The sequence below is a fragment of the Mustela erminea genome, chromosome 8, assembly GCF_009829155.1.
Source record: "Mustela erminea isolate mMusErm1 chromosome 8, mMusErm1.Pri, whole genome shotgun sequence".
In the NCBI taxonomy this organism is placed as follows: domain Eukaryota; kingdom Metazoa; phylum Chordata; class Mammalia; order Carnivora; family Mustelidae; genus Mustela; species Mustela erminea.
In genome coordinates, this window is record NC_045621.1 from 14,228,562 (window position 1) to 14,250,924 (window position 22,363).

Genomic DNA, 22,363 nt, shown 5'->3' on the forward strand with positions numbered 1-22,363 from the left:
CCTTGTTCCTAACTCTGCCCAGTGCTAGGAAAGTAGCCACACTCATTTCTCCACAAGAATCTCAGGAACAGATAAGTCTATGTAAAGCCCTTGTCTCTGATGTAACTAAAAAAGAGGAAAGTGAACCACAGAAATGGGGAGTATTTTAGGAGTAAATAGTGTGATTACTGAATGAGGAAAAGGTGGAGTACGGAGGTAGGACAGCAATATGTTGTAAGAGCACGGAGTCTTCAGTTGGCCTCTCATATTTTTCCTGTTTGAGGAGAAAGATCTGAGCTATCTGAGTTATACAAGAGAAACTTGGCAGAGATTGATCCCAGACACTCGATCACTAATGTTACACCCATCATCCCAAGGGAGAAAGCATGAACCATGAATGTATCCTCCTTGCAATCAGGATTGAGAAGTAAGTGAGGGACCAATACTTGACCAATACCACTTCCTTCTTTGTCTACTACACCTAATAAGTAAGCCTCTTTACCTTTGCTTCAGCTACCCAGTATATGCATACAAATGAAAAGCCCAGACTGGGTGAGTCAAGAAAAACATTTAGGTAACTCTGACAAAGGGTCATTCAGAGAACATTCAAAACAAGAATATAAATTCTTCTTTGTCCTATAAAACTTACACTTCCAGACACTACAGATATGATGAAATTTATACCAATCGGCACTAAGTGAGAAAAACACACTGGTATATTTTCTTGCTAACTTGATATTCACTTTTTTGTTTGTTTGTTTTTAAGATTTACTGGAGAGAGAGCAAGAGAGGGAGAGAAAGTACCAAGGGAGAGGGAAAAACAGACTCTCTGCTGAGCAGAGAGCCTGATGCAGGGCTTTATCCCAGGACCCCTTGATCATGACCTGACACTTAATCGACTGAGCTACCCAGGCACCCCTGGTTTTTTGGCATTTCTTTTAAGAAATGATATAATAACTATGGCTCTAGCTCTTATATGAAGATGAGGATCATATCCTAAGGATAGACGGAGCCTGGGTCCCTAAAAGTGTGGAAGGAAACCATTCTCCCAGCCTTGGTCTGCCTCTGGATTTCATCTTAGAGGAGAACTAAACTCCTAACTGGCTTAATCCACTGTTAATTTGGCTCTCAATTATAGCCAAGTATATGTATTACTTCCTGGACCTCTGTGATAGGAACATTTTATGAGATACACTGCATTACAGTCTGTAATGAGACCAACCTTATTCTCCATATATTAGACGCTGAAATGCTCTGCTTGAGGAATACCAATCCATTAAAGATGGAAGTCACACTTTAAGAAGATACTTACTTTAAATATTTGGTATATAACATATTCATTAAGATAAATGCTAATGATATAAAATTTATAGAATGTTTATTATCTAATACTGACTGGAAGGTTTTGTCTAAAGATTCTATTCTATACAAGGAAAGGCTGGGGAGAAAGATTCCTGGTTACCATGAAATCTGTATGCAATTTCTAAAGGATTCTAACATATCTTTAATACAAAGGATTCTAATAAGTCTTTAATAGATATCTAACATATCTTTAATACTTCACTTAAAATATGTCAACAAACTCTTAATTGGCAGCATCTACATGTTTTAATGTTCTGAATACCCACAAAGTCTTATTATAGTTAGACATCACTTATCTTACCTAAAACAAATTGTATTTCTAATTTTTTCTCTATTAGAATTTATTAGTTTCCTTAAGATCCTTTTTTTAAACAGCTAACATTGGAAAACTTAAGTTTCCCAACAGAAATAAAATCTCTATTTCACTGGAAAATTACTCTATTTTTAATATAAGTTTTTACAGCATTTCAAAAGCAAATGTTACTTCAAAGCAATGCCTGTGAAAGGAACTCTGTTTAGCTTCAAGAGTTAATGGCAGAGAGGGCAGGTCACGTTTTATATTTTAACAACACAAACTATTGTATAATAAATACAAAATAAAAAGACAGTGATAGCTATTATCAAGGGTGAAAACATTGTATAAACTTAAAGAGGCTGCTTTCTGAACCATCACTGATGTAATATGGGGCTTCTTGATCAATTTCATTTACAGAAACAATCTCTGTAGTCAAATTTATCATTCACGTTCAGGCCCCCACATGAGAAGTAGTAGGTGAATATCTGTAGGAATACAGTTTATTGTCTGCTCCTCCACTCAGAAGTAACTGTGTAAAGGAAGAGAAAAAAATATGTAAGTAAACATAATTATTTCATATGATAGTTAAACATAAATACTGATGATTCTGATTACAGAAGGAATAATTTAGAGTAATACTTAAATGGACCACTTACATCAATTTTCACTACCATATTATAATACACTATATAAAAACTTTAAAAGTGATCATTTAAATTCGGTTGAGGCATGATATGCTATTGTACTTCCTATGAGGTATTTGTTAAGAAATGTAATAAAATTTAAAAGTTTTAGGGGTGATATAATTTTATCTACTTAAGAAAATAAAGTTTTATAGGAGAGTATCTTAATTGTTTGCAGGTAAATGGATATTATAACTTATTCAAGCAGCCCTAGGACCTGTATTTGGAAAGAATTCTTCAACAATAACAGCTAATATATTTATATATAAAAATGAGTAGGGGCGCCTGGGTGGCTCAGTGGGTTGAGCCGCTGCCTTCGGCTCAGGTCATGATCTCAGGGTCCTGGGATCAAGTCCCGCATCGGGCTCTCTGCTCAGCGGGGAGCCTGCTTCCCTCTCTCTCTCTCTGCCTGCCTCTCCATCTACTTGTGATTTCTCTCTGTCAAATAAAATAAAATAAAAATCTTAAAAAAAAAAAAAAAGAAATGTATAAAAATGAGTAAACTGTAATTCTTTAAGCACATTTTATAGTCTAGACTTACTCTGCAAGATTTTTTTTAAATGAGAAATACTTAGAATTGGTTTAATGGAGCAAATTTATGGACTTAAAACATTTCATTAAAATACTTGAGAAAAAAACTGCTTCAAAACTTTCAAATTTTATTTACTAATTATTAAGAACAGATTTGTTTCTTCTTTGAATGAGATGTGAGATTTTTACAAATAATATTAAGGGAAACTTAGAATACAGAATTATAATTATCAGCCACATTGAAATTAGTAACTGCTTAAATACACACACCAGATTCTCTATTTTTCCTCTTTACCAAATAACTAGTAAGTTCTTACCCCTGTGTCTGTCCAGTCTACACTCAGAACTTTGTCTTCATGAGCAGCCAGATCATAGAGAGGAGCCTTACAACTAAAAGATCAAAGTACTACCATGTTATATGCATTTTACAACATTAAAAAATATTTATGACTAATTGCAATTTTTTCTGAAAACTTTACAGACTATATCATCCTTGCCCCAATAACCAGTTAATCCTAAGATCCTGAGTATTTACTTGACCATCTCTCCTGATTTTCCCCTATCATTAGCAGAATACAGAGATTTATTACAACAAATATTCAGGAAAAATGCTATTTATTTATAAATACTTATTCATAATCAGACATTTTCACACTTCCTTGATTAATTTTCTTTTATCCTCAAATCATGGCTTTATATATCCTTTGTCCATCCATATATATGCTGATAACTCTCAAGTTTATATCTTTAGCCCAAACTTCTGCCCTGATTTTGATATGCATATCCAATGCCCATCATCCGTATGTCTTATGGGTACTATAAATTTAATAAAACAACCAAAACTCTGGATTTTTCCCTCATAAACTTGTTTCTCTACTCTTTTCCATCACAGTAAGTTGCATTAGTAATGACCCAATTGCTCAGGCAGAAAATAATGGACATTATCCCTTGATTCCTATTTCCATAGTCTGTCCATGAGCCAATCCTGCCAAAGAGCTGTCTTTAAAATATACCTAGAATCCAACCTAGAACCCCTCTGCTGCCATTCTTCCAACCTCTTTAGAGCACCCACAAAGCCTTCCACATTATACTTAGAATGGAACTCAAATTCCTTACCATGGCCCATAGGGTCCTGCTCAGTATAACCACTACCTGCTTCATCTCCTGCCACTCTTCTTGCTTACGCCATCCCATCAACACTGGCCCTCTTGCTATTTTGCCAACATGCCAAAATGTTCCACATTTTTTTGGGAAGGTTTTTATTTATTTATTTGACAGAGACACAGTGAGAGAGGGCACGTAAGCAGGGGGAGTGGGAGAGGGAGAGCAGGCTTCCTGCTGAACAGGGAGCCCGATGAGGGGCTCGATTCCACAACCCTGGGATCATGATCTGAGCCGAAGGCAAACATTTAACAATGCCACCCAGGCACCCCAAGATTTTCCATACCTTATCTGGTATTCCCTCTAACCATGATTTGTGGCTGACTATTACCTTCCCATTGTTCAGTTCACTGGAAAATAACTTTCAAGAAGAGCCCATTCCTAAATTTTCTTCAAAGCACTTACTACTATTAACAGAAACCATATGCTAACTGCAACATAAAGTATCCAACTAAAATTCAATGTAAACAGCCTTATAGATGTTAACAAATCATGCAGCACAAGGTAGTGTAAGGATGTCAGAATACTGATTTAGGCAAACAACAAACATGTATTTGATTACTGTCTCTCCATTCTACTTCTAAAAATATGTAAGTAAACTGTGTATGCATTTCATTGGGGGTACTCTCTCTCTCTGTATGTAACAGTATCAAAAAAGAAACTACAGTCTACTTATCTTTTAAATTATGTATTTTTTACCTAATTTTCTATTACCATATGATTTATTATTTGATTATAGTTTCATTTATTCAGAGACCACTGGCCGCCTATATCATATTTATATTAAGGTTCAAGATAATCTTTTTCAGGGATACCTGGGTGGCTCAGTGGGTTAAGCCTCTCCTTTGGGCTCAGGTCATATCTCAGGGTCCTGGGCTCAAGCTCCACATCGAGCTCTCTGCTCAGTGGGGAGCCTGCTTCCCTTCCTCTCTCTATGCCTGCCTCTCTGCCAAATAAATAAATAAAATCTTTAAAAATAAGATAATCTTTTTCAGAATGCAAAAAATAACCTATCAACATGAAGAAAATCCCTTTGAGGGGCGCCTGGGTGGCTCAGTTGTTAAGCATCTGCCTTCGGCTCGGGTCCCAGGGTCCTGGGATTGAGTCCCATGTTGGGCTCCCCGCTCAGCTAAGTCTGCTTCTCCCTCTCCCACTCCCCTGCTTCTGATCCCTCTGTCTCTGTCTCTGTCTCTCTCTCAAATAAATAAAAATCCCTTTGACCCTGGCTTTTCTTTCTGATACCAATATTTATCAACTCAGGTTATATAACCAAAAACCATTCTTTTACCCTTCTGCTTCTGGATAATCTTTTCAGCATTCATTTCATTTTCTCTGTATATAATAGGTAATCAATGTTATTTTCTTTGTAGATTATAAATAGGATTTACCTTCTTGTATCCCACAGTTTGACAATGTTATCTAAAGAACCTGAAATCAGCTGCTGCTCATGGGTAGGAGACCACTTTAATGATGTGACCCAGCCTGTATGTGAGGTTAGGGACAGCGACACCAAAGAACCATCTGAACAAAATAAAAAAGATAATAATTATTGAATTTTAGAAGAGAAGTAGGCAGAACCCAAAACAATGTTTGTAGAAATTTATCTTTTCATGCACATCTCTAGTGTGAGGAGAAACATGTTATTTACACATATTTCTCCACCAGTGATTTACAGAACTTACCTTTAGTTCGAGGATCCCACAGTCTGATATGCCTATCTGTGCTTCCAGATGCTAAACGTTTACAAAGTGGAGAATAGGATATACAATTAAACACTTTATTTCCTGTCTGAAAAACAAAGAGGAAAGAACATTTAACCATGGTGGGCTAGAAATAACCATCTTTAGAAGCTCAAAGTTTAACAGAGAACCACTGAATTTATGTCTTACCAAAGTTGACTTAAGACTGCCAGACTCTACATCCCACACCCTAATTGTGTGGTCCCAAGATGCACTGCAGATTTCTTCAGCATCTGACCACAGAACTGAAGAAATTGCTTCCTTATGGCCAGAGAGGGTCACTATGGGAGTCTAGAAATAAGATACCCAAAAGGAAAAGCATTTTCAGTTTAGAATAATTGAAACAACAATAGGAGTTATTTACTTGTGAAGCCCATATGCCAGATGCTTTAGCTTTCATATCCTGCCTTATTTCTTCTTTACGACAATCCTCCAAAACAGGTACGTGTTTTGTTTTGTTTTTTTAAGATTTTATTTATTTATTTGACAGAGAGAGATCACAAGTAGGCAGAGAGGCAGGCAGAGAGAGAGGAGGAAGGAGGCTCCCTGTTGAGCAGAGAGCCTGATGCGGGCCTTGATCCCAGAACCCTGGGATCATGGCCTGAGCCGAAGGCAGGGGCTTTAACCCACTGCGCCACCCAGACGCCCCCAGGTACATGTTTTTATTTTATAGGTGAAGACACTTAAGTGGAGAAAGAGAACTTGCTCAAGGTCATACAGCTTATACACGGTGGATTTAAGTTTGAACCCAAATATTACTCCCAAATTTGTAGTCCTTCCTCTATATCCTGATGCTTTCTCAACTGTTCTGCTTTTTACTTTGAAAAGTTTAATATTAACCCTATCTTAATTCTCTCATATGGACATGTCATATGTAGAAGTCAGCTGAAAAGCTCTGGGGTCAGAGAAATCTATGTTTGAGTCAAGGTGCTGCCATTTTTTCCCTCACTCCTCCAAGTAAATGAATCTCAAGAGGTTATTCTCACCCTTTCCTCAACACCTATTGTCCACTCTTTAAATAATGCTCCTGGTTCATTTATTAGTACTCCAAAATCTCTAATGTTTTTCTCCAATTAAAATCCCCAAACTAGGTGCAATGTCTATCTTAAATATAAGGAACACATGAAGGAGAGGGGAAAAGATTTCTGAAAAGGGAGACCGTTAATCTACTTCTATAACTCTGTTATATTTAACCTCCTTAAATATTATCATCTCATCTGTAATGTAAGGGGCTTATATCAGAGATCAGCAGTTTCTCATAAAGATCCAGAGAGTATTTTAGCCTCTCTAGTCTCTGTTGTATATTCTTTGTTTTTTAAACCCCTTAAAAATATAAAAATCACTCTTAGCTCTTAGTGCAAAAATACTTACCCTCGTTAGTCCCAACTGCTCTGTTTTCTGTTTCTTTCTTGGTCGATTTGTGGATTCCTCCATTTCATCTTCTTCATCTGTAGGAACTGTATCACAGAGAATTAGATTTGATATGTGAAAAATTTATGGTAAATATTAATTGCAAAGTTTGACTGATTGATTGACTGTAACCCCTACATCCAACATGGGGCTTGAACTCATGATCCTAAGATCAAGAGTTGGATGCTCTACCACCTTACCCAGCCAGGCACCCCCTGATTATCAACAGTCTTAAAAGATTTCTTATTTTTCTGGGTATATGTTTTCTCCATGTTATCTCAACTGGTTAGGGAATGGATATTTCTCTTTATTCTGGTTAACAGAAGTTTATATGTAAAAACAATACCCGGGTTAGGTTATCAATCTTCCAAAAGGAGAAAGCAAAAAACAGAGTACACTAAAATCCTAAAGTCTAACCAGTTTGATATTTTGCTATGTATTTAAGATCATCTTTATGATTATTCACTTTACCATATCTATGAAATACTGCTTACTATTAGTTGTAGGATAGTTTGCTCAAATTGCATTTGTATTATGAAGGAATGGCAAGGTTAAACAAACACATTAAAAGGAGATACAATCCAGTCATGTTTATTTTTCATGACTATTTCACTTTCTTAACAATGAATTAAAAGTATTTCAGACAGTAAAATATTTCATGAAAGGAAAAATTATCCTAATAACTTTCTGCCTCAAAACTGTTTGCTTTAAGGGGCGCCTGGGTGGCTCAGTCCGTTAAGTGTTCAACTCCTGATTTTGGATCAGGTCACGATCTCAGAGCTTCAGGATCCGCACCTGCCAGGAAGTCTGCTTGAGATTCTCTCTCTCCCCCTTTGCCCTGGCCCCCATTACTGCGCACTGTCTCTCTCTTTCTAAAATAAACCTTAAAAAAAAAAAAAAAAAAAAAAAAAGAAACTGTTTTCTTTAAGCATTACTGGGAGATCATCTGAAATGATATCTATATTTCCCGCCACCTTATACCGCTCAAGCTTTTCTTGATTCCCCCAACTCTACTTTGTGAACTGTATTTAGGGTATTGTACCGTAATACAGAGATTCCCTCAGAAGTAACAGCGATTTTGCTCTGTTTACCTGTTTAAATAATTCTAGACTATTAGTTCTTTTTCATTTAAATATCTGTGGGTCTTCACCTTTTTTCCTCCTCACTATTATTGTCAAGGCACCTTCCTCTAAGACTCCTCCCTCCTCCAACTCTTTCTCCTCTAATTGTTCCTTCTACGTTTCCAAAGTTAAAAAATTAAGTTTGGTAAAACTGCATTCAAATTTTTTTTTTTTTAAAGTATAACCAGAAAAAAAAATTTTTTTTTTTTAAGTAAATCAGCTTAACTTTCTTAAAAGCTTACATTTCTTAAAAGAAATTTCTCTAATATTGGAGTGTATCAAAATGACTCAGAAGGTATTTCAAATGCCAGTTTCCAGAATATAAGAACTCTGAGAACTAAGGCAGTTATGTCCTACTGTATCATTGTGTTGTTGGTTACTTGCAGCAATTCAGTGACTTGGTTCAGTAAATAAGAGGGTGGTAGACAGAAACACATTTTTAAATGTGTTTAAAGAAGTATATTAATTTTTCTCTACATGCTCCTTTATCTGTATCCTCAAAAGCTCGGGTCCATTTTTATGGAAAAATCTGTGTTAAATAGTCTTTCACTGAAATTCCTGAAACTCCATTAACAAGTCAAAGTACAAGAAGTATTTACCTGTAGACCAGATCTTTAGCATCTTATCCCAGGAGCCACTGCAAAACTAAAAAGATATATATAAAGAGAAAAAGAGTATGTAACATAATTTACCATATTTTTTGCCTTCTTTTTCTATTTATAACTTAAAACCTTTACTTTGTTCTTAAGTCCTTTACTATTATGGTATCATCTACACTGATGATAGGAGGCTTCCTAGTCTCCTGAAAGTTGTATCCTCAATCTCTTGGCAACGGAAGGAGCTGCCGTTGTTACATGGCCCTGCACCTGGGCTATGGTGCTAAGACTGAGGTGGGCAGCTGGTCTACACTGTGCACACATGTCCCTTCTTCCTTTAGGACCTTTTTTGGAGAACTTGTGTTCCAGAGAGTTGAAGTTAGTCTTTTTTCAGGGACAGATGGTATAGGATGTAAAACCTAGGAATACTGAAAGCCAGGTTTTACTGCCACATGGAAAAAGCCAGTTAGAGGTGAAAGAGAATAAAGTCAGCTTAGAGAGATGGGGTTGGGGCGGGGAATATTGGCCACATTCAAGCTCAACTCTTTGGTTCCTAAGACCCAAATGCTGGTGATGTGATTGTTCACTTCTTCGTGGATCTCACAATCTTTTAAGCTGAAAAATGTTCAAGATGAGTTTCTATCCCTTATGGCCAAGAGATAGGATATGACTAATTCATTTAGGTTTTGACTTGACAATATGTAAACCTCATTTATGGCTCAATATGAATAATCATAAATCTTCACCTCTGAATGCATGAAATGTCCTCTGCTATGCTAACTAGCAAAGAAATACCGAAGAAACATTCCCCAATCCAAAATTTTCAATGTGCTTTAGGGAACTTTCAAATGGCAAGAGAATTTATAACCCTTCCGAAGTCATACAGTGTTGTACTCAGGCTTGTTTCCTTTTAACTAACTTGGACCATTTTGTCAGGATAGAGTAAATCAGCAATACTAGTAAAACCACCTCTATTAACACTAACCTTAACATACACTAAGGCTTAGATGATCAACTAGACATTTTCAATTGATGACAGCACTGAGAAGCACTGAAGACTGAAAGTGTCAATCACTGTGATTAAAGAATGTTACACCCCTTGTTTACCTGATTTCATAAAATTTCTGCCGTTTACATAAAGTCTAAACTAGAGAAACCCAGACTGAGGAAGTAAATCTTTATATCTCTTCTTTTAAGATTATTTACTTTGGGTTCAAAATCATATTTGCTAATTATCAACTATTATGAAAGTAGGACTATCACAATGAATACATGAAGAAAAAAATTTTTGAGTAAGAAGCTCAAACTTTAATTCAACAGTACTAGTACTAGTAGTAGTACAACTAGTACAACTAGTACAACACACTAGCTACTTACTTTAGTTCCCGTGCTATCAACAGCTATAGAGCCCACACTTCCAGCATGACCTCTGCAGCAGTGCAGGGCTTTCACCTTGTTTCTCTCCACGTTCCACTCCCATAAGAGAATCGTCTGATCCATAGAGGCACTCAGTAGAAGGCAAGACAAACTATCTGAAGAGAGGAGAAGAGAAGAATAAGAACAAAGTAGTACAAAATTTTAAAATACATGGTGTTCTGAAACTGAAGAATCAAATTTTTTTGTTCTTGAGAAAGACATTAGCCATCTTAGAAAAAGAAGTAACATGGTATAAAAGGATGATCCTTCAAAAATACTATAAAATAGGAGTTGAACACAGTATTAACTTGAAAGTATATTTTATCTGTTGTACGTAGGGATTTAACTCTACCACTTACAGATTTTCTTACATAATCTTTTTCTGCTTGAACATTTTATTTTTGAAAGGCCTCACAAAAACTGAGGCATTGAGGCACTTCCAACACCATCTCCATTCTGCCCCAGCACTGAAAATGGCTTATTTCCAATTTCCTATGCAGGATTCCTTTCAGTTTAGGCAAAGAGTCCTAACCTTTTTTCACCCAGGCCACATCTTTTACAACGTCTGTATGTCCCACAATGGTCATTATTGACTTTCCTTCCAAGGACCAGATCCGAGAAGTCTTATCATAAGAACCAGTTAAGATCCTATGAAGAGAAAAAAAAAACCCATAAAATACAAAAAGCAGCTTTTTCAAAACCTGCAATCAAGTATATTTCTAAAGTAATGACAAAGTAAACCTTCAGGATTATACTAATTTTTTTTTTAGCATGAAGACTAAGATTTCAAAACACACCCAAATAGATTAGAAGAGGTTATGTTCGACTTTTCATAACCTCCTAAAAATAAAAATGTAACTGAAAAACCCTAGATTTCATTTTCATTACTGTTGTCAACACTATAACTCCCAGGGAACTTACTTATAAAGCCTAACAGTCCTTTGTACTTAACCAGTGAAAACTTTTTAATAGAAAAACCCTAGATTTCATTTTCATTACTGTTGTCAACACTATAACTCCCAGGGAACTTACTTATAAAGCCTAACAGTCCTTTGTACTTAACCAGTGAAAACTTTTTAATAGAAAAACAGCAAAATCACCTAAAGTAAAAGTAAAACCAGTAAAAAAAATCACTTGGGAAACAACTCCAGGAAGATATTCTTTGAAGGAAGGAAGCTTGTACTATGATTCACTCACTAAGATGCTTTTCTACAAGTATGGCCAGTGAGGGTTTGCCATGTATATCTGCTCGAATCTAGTCTGCCTTTGTTAGTCCCAAAATAACATGATCTGCATCTTCATGGTAACAGGCTAGGAGATTTGTGGCTATAAAAGTTCTTTTCTCCTTCTGTGAAACAAATTATATCTTTGGTCTAATAAGCAACACACTCAAATAAAACAAATACCCTAAGACACTTGACTTACCCAATATACTGACAAATGTCAATACAACATCTTGAGACAGAACAGAAAACCTATTAATAGATATGTTTCTTCTTAAATAAAGTGAAGGAGAGATCTTCACCATGGTCATCAAGACATATATCACAAAATTACTTTTACAAAGAACACAGTCAATCGGAGAAGAATATTCACACAGTACACTTAAAAAGACTGCGGGAGGTGGCATGGACAGAAGAACATTCATACGGCAGTACCATTCCTCTGCCCCTTGGATGGAACTGATCCAGTCATCATGGAACATGCATTGCTCTGGCTGAGGAGCAGTGTACTTCTCCACATATTCCAGTTCCACAACCTCTTCCTAGACACAGAGAAATAACCAGAAATCAATCGGGCAGTACAGTTTTAAAATCGTACACTATTAACAGGTCTCCTTCATGTCAGTCCCCACATAACTCCAAAAATTTGGAGCCATGTGAAGGTGAAAAACTTCATTTGACCTAAAAGTACTATTAAAAACATTAATGACCTTGGAAAATTTATGCCAAAAGTGCAGGGTAGGTGGAGGGGAGACTATAAGAAACTTTCAAAAATAAAATCAAAATCATAAAAGCATCCTGTTTAATGAGGATGACGGGAAAGTTCTGGATATGGACAGTAGTGATGCATGCATATTACTATGAATGTACATAATGCCACTGAATTATACACTTAAAGATGGTTAAAATGATAAATTGTAATTTTATCACAGTTCTAAAACCTGCCTAAAAGTATAAAAGCAATTATAAATTATAAAAGCAATAGTAAGGGAACTTTAAAAATTAGAGGAAGGGGGAACCACTCTAAATCCCAATAACCTAACCCGTAGTTTTTATATGTACACAATCATTTTGTACACCTTTATTAGCAGTAAACATATATTTGCTATTCCCTTTCTTGACAATTCTTCCATAAATACGAAAGTTCCTTCCCATATTGGTTCACCTGCATTTCCTAATACACCTTCAGATGAGGGGATTTCAAAACTGAATACAGAAAAACTAAAGTTCAAATTTCTAGAAAAAAACAATAATCAAAAAAATTTGGGGTTGCTAAAGACACAGGTGATTCTAAAAGCTTTCCACATTATCTGAAAACACTGGACATAAAATACAGCAGGTAAACATTTGAACTTACTGAGGAGATGTTTTCCAGTTCCATGTGTTTGAGCAAGGGCATTCGCAGAAACTGACCCTTGATAAGGAAATCGAACTCCACATGTTTGTGGAACTCTAAAGAAAATGCATAACAAAATGATCACTCTTAGAACCTGAAGTAACGTCAGCAGAGGTATATGAGAAACCCCCAAATAAACAGGTACCTTTTATCCCAGTGTGGCCTGGGAGTGTCTCCAGAATTTCTCTATGGCATAACTGGGCCATGTATTCCAGTATGCTATGTGATTTTTAAGAACAGAGTACTTTCCTCTGTCGGTATAATTTTTTATCGGTGGTGTTGGTATAATTATCTCTATTTAAAAAACCTTTTTATTCTATGGATAATTCCAAATATATACAAAAGTAGGAATAACATTATGAAACCTCATCTCTATCACATATGATGACAATTACCAACTCATGGGCGTCATCTATATACCTCATTCCACTCCTCTGCTGATTTATTTTAAAATCAAACCCTTGCAATGCTATAATTCTATCTGTAAATGCTTTAGTTCGTATTTCTAAAATATAAGGACTTAAAAAAATAGTGGCAATGTTAAAAAATTTAATCATTATTCCTCTTAATATTAAATAGCCAATGTTCATGCTTCCTGGTTTCATGAATGTCTTTTTACAGTGAGTTCTTTAGAATCAGCATCCAAAGTCCACACATTATATTTGATTAATAGGTCTTATTTAATCTTTAACATTTTTCCCTCCTCCTTTTTATCCCTTGGCATTTATTTGTAAAAGAAACTAGGCCATCTGTCTTCATTCTGGATTTGATTACATCTCCATGGTATCCATTAGCATGTTTCCTCTACCACCTACATGTCCTGTACACTAGGCAGACCTAAACACTTGATTAGATTTCAGGTGTGCTTTTTTTAGGGGGTAAGAATATTTACACATAGTATTATGTGTCTCCTATCGCATCACATCTGGAAGTGTATTATCTTGATCTGTTTCTTTGATGTGAAAAAATCTGTATCTGAGCTCTGATAATGTCCCTCTTATCTCATCCATCATAATATTCTGTCAGTCTTTTAACTAATTAATAGTTTTATCAGTTATTGATAATCACTACCCATTATTTCACTTGGAGTTACAAAATGCTAAAAATTCTTCATTTTTATTGCATTTATTAGCTAGGATACTTCTGAAAAAACTCTCATTGATTATTTGGATTGTTACTTTTTAAAAATCTGAAATCTGAATCATTTGCATCTTCAACTCAAGAGCAATGACTTTCTCACTTAATTTATTAAAAAAGAAACCAATGTTCATTCTAAAAATTTAAAAAAATATGCAACTGTTTGGGCAATAACAAACATCCATATATCCATATACTGGTAATGCAAAGCATCTATTGCAAGAATAATTCTTTTTTTCTTTTTTCTTTTATTTTTAAAGAGAGAAAGTGTGAGTTGGTGGGGAGAGGTAGAAGGAGAGAGAATCCCAAGCAGGTTCCACACCCAGCAAGGAGCCCAACACAAGGCTCAATCTCATGACGCTGAGATCATGACCCTAGCTGCAATCAAGAATTAGAGGCTTAGCCAAGTGAGCCACCCAAGCACCCCTATTATGAGAATTATTATTATAGTTGAGATATTTTTTTCAATAAGAATATACGATAGTCAGGCAATTTAGAAGTAACTATGTATCAAAATCTCTATACATCAACAGATGGAAGTAAAGACAAAGACCAGTGGGAAATGTTACATGAATAGCTCTGAATGAAAAACAACAGCTTGCTAGTAATGAAAACATTGCAGACCTTGCCACATGCCCCACCAAAAAAAAAAATAAAGTGGTTCAAAAACATGTCAGGAATGTCTGGCTGCTTGCGTTGGAAGACCATGAGACTTTTGTTCTAGGGGTCATGAATTCAAGTCCCACATTGGGTGTAGAGATTACTAAAAAAAGAAAAGAAAAGAAAAGGAAAACAAAACATCTTCTCACACTTAACAAAAAAAATTATGGGACTATTTCAAGATGGAGAAGGGGAAAAAAATCAGGCATTAGTTTATAACTCTCACCTCTCCATTCCTCCAGCTAGGGTAGAATCAAAAGAACGCTGAAGTATCAGAAACATCTGTTTACTTCAGTGGCGGGGGGTGGGGGGGTAGGGGGGGGTGGGAGGTTGGGGTACCAGGTGGTGGAGCTGTTGGGCTCCTTGCTGGGTGTAGAGGGCACGGATTGCATGGAGCACTGGGTGTGGCGAAAAAATAATGAATACTGTTATGCTGAAAAAAAAAAAGAAACATCTGTTTAAAAATATGCTTGCTTTGGGGCACCTGGGTGGCTCAGTAAGTAGGTTAAGTGTCTGCCTTCAGCTCAGGTCATGATCCTAGAGTCCCAGGATTGAGACCTGCATCAGGTTCCCCCCTCAGCGGGGAGCATGCTTCTCCCTCTGCCTCTCAACCCACTTGTTCTCTCCCTCCCTCAAATAAGTAAATAAAATCTTTAAAAAAATAAAATAAAAACAAAACTTGTCAATGACATCACCATTTGGAAGCAAGAATATTTTTATTTTTTTAAAGTTTATTTTATATTTTTAAAGATTTTATTTATTTATTTGGCAGAGATATTGAGAGAGCAAGAGAGAGTGAGAGAGCATGCACAAGGAGGGGGAGTGGAGAGGGAGGAGCAGGCTCCCTGCTGAGCAGGGAGGTGGAGGTGGGGCTCCATCCCAGGGCTGGATCATGACTGGGGCTGAAGGCAGACATTCAAACAACTGAGCTACCCAGGTGCTCAGACAAGTTTTATTTTGAAAGATCATGCTTTATGTTATTCTCAATTTTTCTGTTTAAATCTTCTATTTTATGTATGATTTCATCAATTTTTTAAAAAGTCTGATTATAGAAAATGTCAAACATAAGCAAAAGAAGAGAGTAATAAACCTTCACATACCTCTCATCCAATTTTAACAATTATTAACCCATGACCAATCTTGTTTCATCAATATTTTTGCATACTTTGTTCATATTAATTTTATGGGCTAATAATTTATTTTCACACAACAGCATATATTTAATATTTATATCTTTTTTTTTTCTTAAAATATTTTATTTATTTGACAGACAGAGATCACAAATAGGCAGAGAGGCAGGCAGAGAGAGAGGAAGGGAAGCAGGCTCCCCGGCGAGCAGAGAGCCCAATGCGGAGCTCGATCCCAGGAGCCTGGGATCATGACCTGAACCGAAGGCAGAGGCTTTAAGCCACTGAGCCACCCAGGCGCCCCTAATATTTACATCTTTTGAATGTTTTACTTGATACCCTTTATAAATCTTTATCCATTAATTTTTCAATGAATTCTAAAGACTTAAAAAAATACCAGTACTAATATTGGCATCTGTTATTACACAAAATACTCAAATAGTGACATTGTCATTTTGCTTTGTATAAGTATAGCTCTTAAGTAAGATCCAAGCACCTAGATGCTTATTCTATGTCTACCCATCCGAGCCCTTTCTAGCACAATCACAATGTCATAACTATTACACTAAAATATTATTCCCAAATCTCAATCACCATATTGCCTTAAAAACAAATTAAACTGAAATAATTTTTTCCAAAAAATTCTATTTCAAAGCACTTGAAAAAGCATCATGCAGCAGGAAAACCCATGTTACAATTTATAACTTTTACCATTACAAAATGCATACAGTATCATAAAATAAGGCCAAAAGAGGAGGAAATAAAATAAAAATGTGATTTATTTTATAGTGTAGTTCGTGGCACTGCACCCTCTCCTAACTTCTCAAAGCCTTGATACCCACCATTTTTGGCCTCCAGCAATTTATTGATGATGTTACTAAGGTCAGCAATTTCAGAGGCTGCAGGAATTGAGAAGGGAACATCATCTACCGCGTATCTGTAAAAAGGAAATGATACGTCAACGTCAAACTACAGATATTTTAACAAGTGTGCATCTATTCATTCAACAAGTATTTAATGGTATCTATTACATGCCAGACATTTTGCTAAATGGGGTTAACAAAAATAAATTAGGACATGATCTCTGTTCTCAGAAAGGGTCAGAGTCTGGTAATCAAAATACAAAAAAGTACATAAGAACAATGTCATAAGTGATATACAGAATGGGAGAACAAAGAAGCTGTAGGTCATTTCAACCAAAGGATAAAAAAACAGGGTATAAAAGAATGCACAAGGAAGATCACTCTTAAGTTACATCTGTTAAGTGACTTTGTCAGTAACAGAGGTAGACAGAAGGGGTGCCGAACAGCAGGAAGAGCAGTAACCAATAGCTAACAGTTACTAAACTGCCAACTCAGCCTACTCCACAAAGTGTGATTTTGCTCTAGACAGTGACCAAACGTAAGGTTAAGGAGATGTGCACAAAATGGTTAATCCAGCATGTGAAGTAATTTTTACTTCTTTCTCTAGGCAATGAGGTATCACTGTAGTAGTCCTAATTAAAGAATATTATCATTGGAATTTTGTTTCATTAGCTCTTCCTGGCAGCACTGTTGAGACTGGATTAGAGGAACACACAACAAGGGTCAAATTACAAAACTATTCTAAGAGAGAATGGGAGAAAATATGTGCAAATCACGTTTCTGATAAAGAACTTTTATCTAGAATATATAAAGTACACTTACAACTCAATAATAAAAAGACAACACAATTTGAAAAACAGGCAAAGAATTATAATAGACATTTCTCCAAAGAAGATAGACAAATGGCCAACAGGCACATGAAAACGATGCTCCACATCATTATTCATCAAGGAAATGTAAATCAAAACATACAATATCAGTTTGCAGTCACTATAATAACTATAATAAAAAAGAACGAAGTGTTGGTGAGGAAGTGGTGAAATTCAAACCTTTATTCATTAGTGATGGGAATGTAAAATGGTACAGTTGCTTTGGGAAAACCTGGCAGTTCCTCAAAAAGTTAAACATGAAACTACCATTTAATCCAGCAACTCCACTTCTACATCTATACCTGAGAGAGATGAAAATACATGACCACACAAAATCTTGTACACAGGGGCACCTGGGTGGCTCAGCTGGTTAAGCAACAGACTCTTGGTTACAGCTCAGGTCATTATCTCAGGTCATGAGATCAAGCCCCATGTTAGGCTCCAGGCTTAGCTCAGAGTCTGCTAAAAAAAGACTCTCCTTCTTCTTCTGCCCCTCTCCCCTGCTCACTTTCACTCTCCCCTCCCCCAAACAAATAAATCTTTAAAACAAGAACAACAAAACCTTGTACACAAAAGTTCACATCACCACTACTCATAATAGCCAAAAAGTGGAAATAATCCAAATGTCCATCAACTTAAAAATTGTAAACAAAATTTGGTATCCCATATCCATATAATGGAATATTATTTGGCCACAAAAAAGAATGATGGGGCCCCTGGGTGGCTAAGTCGTTAAGCTTCTGCCTCTGACTCAGGTCATGATCGCAGGGTCCTGGGATTGAGCCCTGCGTTGGGCTCCCTGCCCGGCGGGAAGCCTGCTTCTCCCTCTCCCACTCCCCCTGCTTCTGTTCCCTTTCTCGCTGTGTGTATATTTGTCAAATAAATAAATAAAATCTTAAAAGAATGAGTACTGATACATATTACAAAATGGATGAATATTGTAAACATCATCCTAAGAAAGTGAAAGAAGCCAGTCACAAAGACTACATATAATTTTTTTTAAAAAGATTTTATTTGAGACAGAGTAAGAGCTAGAGGGAGAGACCGCACACACAGGGAGAGAAGCAGAATCCCCAGTGAGCAGGGAGCCTGACATAGGGCTAGATCATGACCTGAGCCAAAGGCAGTTGCTTAATCGACTGAGCCACCCAGGCATTTACATTATATTTATAATTTAATGTATTTATATATAATACATTTATAATACATAATTTACATTATATTTCTAATTTAATGTATTTACATATAATTTAATATATTTACATTATATTACATTTATATGAAATTCAGAACAGACAAATCCACAGACAGAAAGTAGATTAGTGGTTGTCAAGGGCTCGGTTGGAAGGATTAGGGGGTAATAGCTAAAAGGTGGTGAAAAATGTTCTAAAATTGTGGTGATGGTTGTACAATTTTGCAAATATTAGACACTTTATTTTTATTTATTGAAGGACTTTATTCACTTACTTAACAGAGAAAGAGAGAGAGAGAGAGCACAAGCAGGGGGAGCAGCAGAGGGACAGGGAGAAGCAGGCTCTCCACTGAGCAGGAGGCCCAATGCGGGGCTGGATCCCAGGAGTCTGGGATCATGACCTGAGTCAAAGGCAGATGCTTAAGCAACTGAGCCACTCAGGTGCCCCAATACTGGACACTTTAAAGTGTAAATTCTGGGGGTGCCTGGGTGGCTCAGTGGGTTGAGCTTCTGTCTTCGGCTCAGGTCATGATCTCAGGGTCCTGGGATCAAGCCCCGCATCAGGCTCCCTGCTTGGTGGGGAATCTGCTTCCCCCCTTCTCTCTTCCTGAATCTCTGCCTACTTGTTATCTCTCTCTCTCTCTGTCAAATAAATAAGTAAAACCTTAAAATAAAAATGTGAATTCTGTTGTATGTGAATTACATCTCAAGAAAGTTGTTCTAAGAAAAAAAAGTCTAAAGCCTGATTTAAAGCCCTAGCCATGGGGAATGGAAAAGTTTCAAAAGATGGTAAGGTAGAATCCAGGAGCTCATCAAGACATAATACAATAAATCTTTTCGCCACAATGAAGTAGACAGCTTCAGATCTTGTTAAAATGTAGATTCTCAATCAGTAGATCTGAGGTGGAATCTGAGATTCTACTTTTTCTAATGAGCTCCTAAGTGATGCTGATGCTGCTAATCTTCAAACTACACTTTGAATAGTAAGGCTACAGTTATATTTATATGTATTATACCTTAAAAAAAATGTAAATAATGATTTAGGTTCTCCAAAAGGTAACAAAACCTAGAATTAAAGTGTTAGGTTTTTCTGGGGGTGCCTGAATGGCTCATTTGGTTGGGCGTTTGATTCCTGGTTTTGGCTCAGATCATGATCTCATGTGTAGTGAGATCAAACCCTGCATTGGGCTCAACGCTCAGTGGGGCATCTGCTTGGAATTCTCTCCCTCTCCCCTTTTCCCTCTCCCCCGACTTGCACAAAAGCGCTCTCTCTCCAAAATAAATAAATAAATCTTAAAAAAGAGAAAACACTCCCAAGAAGTTTTTAGTTTTTCCCTTCGCTTACTATTTGGTCAGTAAAATGAGGGGGAGAAAGTAGCATAATTCATACACACGTTTACGTAAGTCATACACATATATGTAAAAAAAATTACCCCCCCCCATTTTACTCACCAGAACACATACTATGTATAAGAAGCAAGAAGCAAGAACTTAATTTTTAGGTTCTGTTACCTTTTTGAAGCATTTAAAAACACACACACACACACACACAAACGTATATATAATGTTTATCCATTTACCTCAGGGGTTAAAACATAGTGGTCTATTATTTCTTAAACTTCATGTGAATCAATGATTATCTCAATAAGAATTTCAATTAGAAAAAAAATAGTGTTCATGCTATTGTACCACCTTCCTTAAAAAGTATCTAGACCTAGTATAAATACTCATGTGCATTGATAATACAATTTATGTATCCTGTAAGCCAAAATACAAGAGGAGTGAATATGACTTACCCAGTCAACTCATAAAGCTAAAAAGAACCAAAGACATAATCATAATTGAGGTGGAAGTTTTCTAGTTTACCACTGACATTAGCTCGTTAATACAAAAAATATTCATTACATATCATCAGCATGGGAAGAACTTGACAAACATTTGTTGACTCAGTCAATCCAAGACTATAATTCTCAGTCCCCTACCACCAAAAAACTTACACTGTAGCTGAAGAGACACTAAGAAAAAGTAATAGTATAATATACACTGCAAGACTGAATACAATTAGGTTTCAAATGAATGCTACTGACCTAGGGACCATTAGCAAAAATGCTCACACGCACACACACACACACGCACACAGATATATATACCCACACGCATCCATGTATAAGCATATATATAAATACACAAACCAACTTAATTAACTTTATATATATAAATAAATATATTATTTATTAATTTATTATTTATCAATAATTATTATTTATTAACTTAATTATATATATAAATAAATAACCAACTTAATTAACTTTACAGTCTTTTATCAAAAACCGGTTCTACCAACGCCCTAATCAGAGTTCCACTTTCTAGCCTGATTTAGAAAAGAATCGTGGATCACCTACTTAAAAAGAAAACAAACCTGTGTTTTCAGAAACGGTGAAACACCACTAGCAGGCAGCCTGTAACAATTAGGTCCATTGTGCATTTTAAAAAATTACGTACGTGCATCATTCAGGAAGCAAACCTGAAGCTCTTCAGATCCCTCTACACTCGCAATTCAAATTACCCACAGCCTGAGAAGCCAGGCAAAAAAAAAAAAAAAAAAAAAAAAAAAAGGATCTGTGATCTCAGAGGTCGATCCCGGAGAAATCCTGGCAAGGTACAGCTTCCGATCGAGTGGGAAACTCATTCAAGACAGGAGTACGGGAAAAAAGGGGGGAGGGGGAAGCGGGGAGAAATTGAGAGCAAAGACAACTGAGGCTCCACAAAGTCACACGGAAGGAGTTCTTGGTAAGGATCCTAGGGAGGCGAGAGGAGAGGAAAGAAAAGGACGCTTACTTACTTCTTGTTGTCAGTGAAGAAGCGTGTCTGGAGCTGAGCCATGGCGAGGAGAACACACAGACTTGTCTCCAGAAGCGTAAGTGGTAACAGGCAGCAGGCGCTCTGGTCTGTTACAAAAAGAGGCAGCTCAAAATTAGCTCGCCCAGGTACGCGAGAAGATGCAGCCTTCCGGGCTTCCGCTTTCCTTCCTCCGGCCTCCACAGCAACCAGACAACCACGAGGCTGCTCCGACCCAGAGACCAGCCCACACACATCAACTACCTATTCCTAGATTTAGGACTCATCGATGAGAGAAGCATAGATTTAAAGGCGGAGTGTCCCTACGTTCTTAAAAATTTATTTCTTTAAATATATTTAGGCCTGTGATCGATTATGGAGATACGGAAAGGCCCGATTCAAACTGCTTCTATCTCTTCTTCATTTTAAGAGGTTGTCCTCAGAACGGATACTTCAAACACAGTTCCTAGACACTACCACTCCCAGAAAGCTGCGCTTCTCAGGCGCCGTGACCACTGGGAATTGTAGTCTTTTGCCACGCTGCTCTCCGGATATCTTATTGGCGTTTAATTTTTCCAGTTCCAGCCAGATATGTATTATATTTCCTCTGCCTTCAACTTTAATTTATGAAAGACTTTACGGCTTTATTTTCTTACGCATAATCCCAATCATAACCTCACTTTACCGAGCCTTTCGGAGGGTTCCCGCCTCTAGCTCCAGGCTTTAGATCCAGGTGAGAGCCCGGGCTACAGAAAAAAAAAAAAA

The 22,363-nt window shown here is 36.7% G+C and overlaps 1 protein-coding gene across 1 annotated transcript; it reads right to left on the bottom strand.

Moving 5' to 3' along the window:
* Positions 1 to 1,513: 1,513 nt before the first annotated feature.
* On the bottom strand, positions 1,514 to 22,363 carry WDR12 (WD repeat domain 12). The gene is made up of 14 exons (XM_032354478.1): positions 22,284 to 22,363; positions 21,603 to 21,703; positions 16,679 to 16,773; positions 12,874 to 12,968; positions 11,952 to 12,058; positions 10,826 to 10,941; positions 10,255 to 10,409; positions 8,881 to 8,926; positions 7,122 to 7,207; positions 5,901 to 6,041; positions 5,694 to 5,799; positions 5,400 to 5,532; positions 3,168 to 3,240; positions 1,514 to 2,165 (listed from the first exon to the last, which is right to left on the bottom strand). Exons 2-14 carry the CDS (start codon positions 21,641 to 21,643, stop codon positions 2,088 to 2,090), a joined length of 1,272 nt encoding a protein of 423 aa, XP_032210369.1. The 5' UTR covers positions 21,644 to 21,703; positions 22,284 to 22,363; the 3' UTR covers positions 1,514 to 2,087.

Coding starts and splice junctions, on each gene's coding strand:
- WDR12 (XM_032354478.1), bottom strand. CDS start 21,643: ATGGCTCAGCTCCAGACACGCTTCTTCACTGACAACAAGAA. Junction 7,208..8,880: donor GCTAAAGATCTGGTCTACAG/GTAAATACTTCT, acceptor TCTGTGATACAG/TTCCTACAGATGAAGAAGAT. Junction 3,241..5,399: donor AAACTGTGGGATACAAGAAG/GTAAATCCTATT, acceptor TTGATCTTTTAG/TTGTAAGGCTCCTCTCTATG.